At 36.7% G+C, this 6387-nt stretch overlaps 1 protein-coding gene across 1 annotated transcript in view; it reads left to right on the top strand.

The window, feature by feature from the left end:
- The first annotated feature begins 2623 nt into the window (after positions 1 to 2623).
- Positions 2624 to 6387, top strand: part of LOC106469268 — a 59773-nt gene continuing 56009 nt past the window's right edge. Inside the window, exon 1 of the mRNA XM_022397740.1 lies at positions 2624 to 2819. Coding sequence (XP_022253448.1) covers positions 2811 to 2819 — 9 coding nt within the window. The 5' untranslated portion in view covers positions 2624 to 2810. The remainder of the gene's footprint in view (positions 2820 to 6387) is intronic.

The raw sequence follows: 6387 nt of genomic DNA, 5'->3' as shown, positions 1-6387 counted from the left end.
CCTCAACACCAACCACTACTGGTTTCCCGAAGCTGTCATATTGGTAGTATTCTTCTTACACTATCTCTTCATATGTCCTTGCTCTCCACAGTTCCAACAGTCTTTCTGGGTAGCAACCTTTCCTGCCATGGCATCTTCCCTGCGTTGAAGTTCCAGCATTGAGCTCTCTTGTGCCCCGGTTTGTTACAGTGCCAGCAAAGTCCCTCAAACTTCTCTGAAAGCTGACCTTTTCTGGCCTTGAATCCTGATAACTGTACCAACCTTGGTACCTCTGTACTGGACTTAACATAGGATTCAAATTCAAGAGCTTTGGCCATTGCATCTTGTATAGTAGAGGGGTGTGTTTGCGTTACTTTTCAAGGCATTTTCAAACTGATCCCTCAGCGCCAGCTCTTGCACGCTCTCCCCTTTAGCATGGACTCTAGTCCTAAATCTAGCCCTGTAGATTTTGGACTGATTTTGAGTTCCATACCTGAGGTCTAGAGTAGCTACCAGTGCTCTATAGTTGTGCCTGTCATCTACTGACAACTATCCAAGTATTTCCAGTGATTGTCCCTTCAGGCTCCTTGCCAGGTACACTGCTTTCTGCTCCTCTGTCCATTCATTCATTTCTTCCAGTAGCTTAAATTGTGCTCTATATGCTTCCCACGGTGCCTTCCCATCGAATTCCTGTGGCTTCCTTTGTACTAGATCACCCCTATTGCTAACATTCATGTCTGGAATGTGACTTCTGGCAGGACTGAAGATGTCTGTATTAGGGTTTAGCTGCGGGGTCTGGAAGGGGCTTCCTGTTGTCTAGGACTGATTTACTAATCTTTTCCATTTATACTTCTTGCTTCCTTTCTTGTTCCAGTTTCCACTAGTGCTGGTTTTTTGACACTGCTGTAGTCTCTTTTCTTTCTCCTCCAACCACTGTTGTAGTCTCTCTTCTTGTTTCTTTTCTTTCCCTCCAACAACTGCTGTAATCTCTCTTGTTTATTTTGCTGTTCGAGCTGCCACTGTTGCAAGTTTTCTTGCCACTGCTGTTGTCTCTCTTCTTGTTTCTTTCTTTTTCCTCCAACAACTGTTGTAATCTCTCTTCTCGTTTCTTGTTTTTTCCTCCAACAACTGCTGTAATCTCTCTCATTGTTTCTTTTCTCGTTCTTGTATTGTTGCCATCAAATCTGCTAAGTCGTAGTTTGATTTGCCACTTCTCGTTTCCATCTTTCTTTTATTTTTCCTTTTTTTGTCTGTGACACCAATTTGTTACTATCTGCTTGTTTGTTAATTTCTGGTATAAATTCTTTCCGAGGAACTTTAGCGATACAACTCCCTTCTTGATTAAACCACTCTATTATTTCTCGATACACACTTTTAGTATACAGCAATTCCACAGTCAGTATGTTTCTCGTCACTTTAAACTTAACAACTTTTATAATACACGCTATAAATCAAGTGATTCCTAATCTCGATAATTTTGCTCTCTACGAGTGCAAAACACACACTAGCTCGAAACAGAATCGTAAGTTACCCAAAACTCACTGTAACTACCGTTCGCTTCTTCTCTGGCTTTTCTCTTCTAGGCTTATATACTAACAAAGAGGCATCTCCAGCATTCGCGGAGTTCCCTAATTATTCGAGAAATTCACCACGCATGCTCCCAGATCACGTGACTTCCGCTGTCGTAGCAATAGCATAATCCTTGAAGTGGCAGCTCTTGATTAATATGCTTCTTTTTTGTAGTGTCTTCCCATGATTGAACTGGATATTACTCTATCAAAGGAGAAAGTCATTTCTAACTCCTCAATCTACAACAGACTGTCAATATAGAGATCTATAGTCAGCAATTGGAACATTTAAATCAAGCCTTTCATCAGAAACGCCCTTCACTCTTCCCCACGACAATGCACATCCACATGTGGCACGTTTGACGCATCACAGGATCATGGAGTCGGGTTGGAAATTTCTCCCCACCCAACATATTCTCCAGATGTGGCACCATCAGATTACCATCTTTTTCGTTCGCTACAACACCATCTTTATGGGCAAATGTTGGCAAATGTGGAAGGTGTTAAAAAGGATATCGACATGTTTTTTGCTTTAAAGCCAAATGATTTCTTTAAACAGGGCATTAACAACTTGAGTGTAAGATGGAAAAGCATCATCAATAAAAATGGACACTATTTCATTTAATAAATGTGTTGTTTAGATATATAAGTTGTTCAGGTTTTTTCATCTAAAATAAAGCAACATTAATTTCCTGACGACCTAATACATAAAACTGTGGAGGGTGTTTGCTGCTGTTTCTTAAATTCTTGGCCAAACTCTACAAGTGTTTCTCTAATAAACATTTTCCGCCCATTTCACAGTTAACTCATAACAAAAATCGCTACTTCACAATACTATATAGTATTGTTCATTTAAACTACATTCCAGTCTTGTTATAACGAACCCTGAATATTAGAAACTAACTTGTAACGAGCATTTTCCAAGGTACCACCCGTATGTAAAACGTGATGTCAAATACAACGTTCTCATGGGACAATAATTGATACTTGTATTAAATATTATAACGAACTCTATTTTTATGTTGTTATTTTAATTTCAGAAAAAGTTTTGTCGGTTGTACAAAGGAAAACTTTTCTTTATGTTGTCGCAACTTTCACCAAGCTTACCTGGCATCTTCAAACGAAAAATAAGAACTGAGGCTAACAGAAACTAAGTATTACCATTTTATTTAAACGACCCCCTGTTATGCGCATTCAATAAATATAATGTATTGGTTTGGAGTTTGAGGTTAAGCGGTGTTTAGTTTCTGTGTAAGTTTCATAATGTTAAAGGTTGGTGCAGTTTTTGTGATTTTTGTTGAATTTTTTTCAAGCTTAAAAAAAAAATAAACAAACAAAAAGAAATCAAACTTTTTGTATCATCAGTATGTGTATCATATATAATAAAAATTAATATTAAAAACTGATTTGTTATCTACTTGTACTACTTCTAGTACCACTACCAGGACTAGTCATATAGGTGAAGGGTTTGGTCCTTGAGCTTTCAATTGAGTTAGGTGTATAATTAAACTTAAAATATTGTATTTATAAATGTATCTTGTATTTCCTATTTAATGTTGTTCAGTTCTTTATGTTAAGGGGTGCTTAATTTTTTCTATTTATAATATTTACGTTTGTGTACGATTTTTCTGTGCATAAAGGGATTTATTTTGGATTTAACATTTTTAAAATTAAAGGAATAATTCATTTCTTTAACTTTTAAAGTTTTAAGCTTTTGCATTATTGTGTGTTATTTATGTTAATGAGTTATATTTTTACTTTTAGTGTAATTTTGTAGTTTAAAGGAGTGTGTAATGTTGTACTCTTTTCTTTTTTTTTTTCGTTTCTTTGGTTGTTGTTTAAAGGACCTGCATGATACATTTGCAATTATGATTTTGTATTTTTCAATTGTGTTAAATAATAAATTTTGGTTGGACTTTTTCTTTCTCCTAATCGTGAAAGGGTATTTCATGCGGCAATGATGATGAACTGCATATTTATTTAAACTTAAAGGAATTTTAATATTTTTGTGGTTGCAAATATGGTATCTTTATTAAGGTTGTTGAGTAGTTTAAGGGTATGACTCCATGTCATTATATGAAAGTTGACTTTAAGTTTAAGTAAAGATGTTTTACAAATGTTATTAAGTATCATATGTAATATACCATATTCATGTTTTGATAGAACATTAAATGCCTTAAAGAAAGATATTTTTTATGCACATAATTATAACTCGGATGTCCTGAGGGCCACCTGAAGTTTGTAAAAATAATTATTGTACTTCCACTGTTAATTCCAAATGGCTTAATGGAAAGTTATAATATTTGGCATACAACATTTCCATGAATAAGCCTAAGATTTTGATATATTGGAACCAAGTTTTTATACTTTGTTGTGCAAAATATCTTATTTTAAAAAAATCATAGTTTTTGGAATACAATGCTTTATTGGCAAATGAACCAACATTTATGTAAAATATTTATTTAATAATCTTAGATATGATGATGGTCTATCATTATAGAAAGGTAACTGTCAATAATCCTTATAAACTTAGTATGAATCATGGAAGTCGTAATCCTTATCACTCTATGAACTGTTAACATTGTAAATGTAATTCCACATACTTACCCTCCACTGCCATTTTAGTAATTCCTCAATATTGGCTTTGCTCATCTAAGCAGTGGTCTCGCATGCTCCAGTTTTTTATACTACACTTCAATGCCCTTGGCAGTATCTAATTGCAAATCTCTCCACCCATGTCAACACACCCTCTATTCTGACACTATATCACTTTTCTTGACAAAGTGTTGGTCACAGTTTTCTCTGAGGAAGTGCTGTGGTACATTCCACTATGGACATGATGTTTGCAGGTATGAATTCCTATATTACCATTGTCAGAACAGCGGTTAAGCTGACCTCCCCTCCCATATACCTCCTTTGTTATCTAGTGTCTTTCTACAGTTGGGGGGTGGGGTCACTCTCAGTTGAGGCTGTCTGTGTTTTGATCTGTTGGATAATGGAGACATACATTCAGGCCTAGGGCATTTTCTTATGGGGTCTGCAATTTTTTTTATCCTGGTTCTTCTGGGGAGAATTTGGACTTGGTTTTTCTGGCACTTTTCTTTCCTAAGTTGGATTCTCACGAGTCCAGTTTGGATCATCCATCTCCTACTTTTTTTCTACAATTAATTATTTGGGGTTATGAGATTTTGGGGCTTTTCTCTGTGACCTTTGAGTCTACTCCTCCCTCGATGGTGGAACAGTTGGGGAGGGGACTAGTTAGTTTTTTTTGCATCTTCACCTGATATTCCTGGTTTATGTTGAGAGATTTACTGCTTTATTACATGGTGGGATAGATATACCTTGTATCCTTATTTGTCTGTTGGCATGCTTTGGCTTTCCACCTCCAAGTGGATGTATTTTTTCTTCAATTTCACAGACTAAAATCATTTAATTCTGGATGTCTGGGGTTTCAGGTTGGTTCATATGATCATTTTGAACCATTCACTTTTTTCTGTATTTGTTTCCTTCTCATACTTGCTTTGTGATGTTTTTTCCCCTGCAAATAGCTAGCAAACTATCAATGGTCCCCACATCCATTTGTGGACGAATGGGGTCTCTTACTGACTTCTGCCTTGGTCAGACTGACTGCTTCTGTTCCTTCTGTAGAGATGCTTTGGTGATGGGATTTTGTCTACCTTCTGTAGCCTCTTAGTGTTACATGTGGCTTCTTTTTATCGTCCCTTGATGTTTGTGGGTGTCCCAGAAGCATTTGTATTGTGAATTGCCATCACCCATTTGCTTTTTTGTTTTATTGACCTCTAGTCCTTTTTTGGCTCTAGCAGCTGAATAGACTCAGACTTTAGTTTCAGGGCCACTCCATTTGAATTAACCGATGCCAATGATGTTGATATCAAATTAGGTGGAGGAGAAGTCAGTTAGAGTGAGGTTACAACTATTGATGGACACCTGGTATTCCTTCAGTGCAAATTCATGGGTACTTCAGGTTCTGGTATCAAGGTTGGCCTTTCCATTCAATTCTCCATTATCCTCTTACCCTGTGTACCAATTCCATCTGACAAATAGGGTGTGGATTTTCATTTTATGGCTATCAGAGTTACTGATCACAGGGGTGGTTGTCACAGTTGATCCCATTCTTCCGGGATTTTATTACTATTTCTTTGTACCTGAGACAAGGGGAGAATCGCAGATGATAGTATTTTTTTCTCAACTCAACCCATTCTTCATTCCTTCCCAGTCCACAATTGAGTCCTTTCTCACCATACATTGGCATTCTTAGCCAGGTCTGTGGATGCCCAAGTTGGAGGTTGCTGAGGCATTTCTCCACATTCTCATAATTAATTTATCTTGCCTTTAGTTACATTTTGTATACAGGGATCAAATTCTACAGTTCAGGGATCTAGTCTTTGTTCTAGCATCAACACCATATGTCTTCTGCTGGGTTGTACAAGTTTTCACCATGTTTTACACCCATCTCACCCACCACCCATCCAGCTCCAGGGTATGGAACAGGCAGTCAGGCTCTTACTTACAAGAATGGTTTTATCTCTGGGGTTGTGGGCTTCCCTCAAATCCTTTGATTTTTTGGGATGAGAACACATGCTATTCCTTCAGTGGTCCCATTGCAACATCAGGGGCAACATCTTAGTTTTTGAGAGGTGGTTCGTTAGCATGTGTGTGTGTGTATGTATGTATGGGTATATATATATATATATATATATATATATATATATATATATATATATATATAGTACGTACTTACTTAGTAGTAAGTAGTAAGTAGTAAGTTAACGTAACTAACTACTTACTTACTTATTAACTTAAACTTAACCTACTACTA

Source organism: Limulus polyphemus, unplaced genomic scaffold (genome assembly GCF_000517525.1).
Source record: "Limulus polyphemus unplaced genomic scaffold, Limulus_polyphemus-2.1.2 Scaffold3386, whole genome shotgun sequence".
NCBI classification, from domain to species: Eukaryota; Metazoa; Arthropoda; class Merostomata; order Xiphosura; family Limulidae; genus Limulus; species Limulus polyphemus.
Note: the sequence above shows the minus strand (reverse complement) of the source record. Positions and strands in the feature narration are given on the sequence as shown.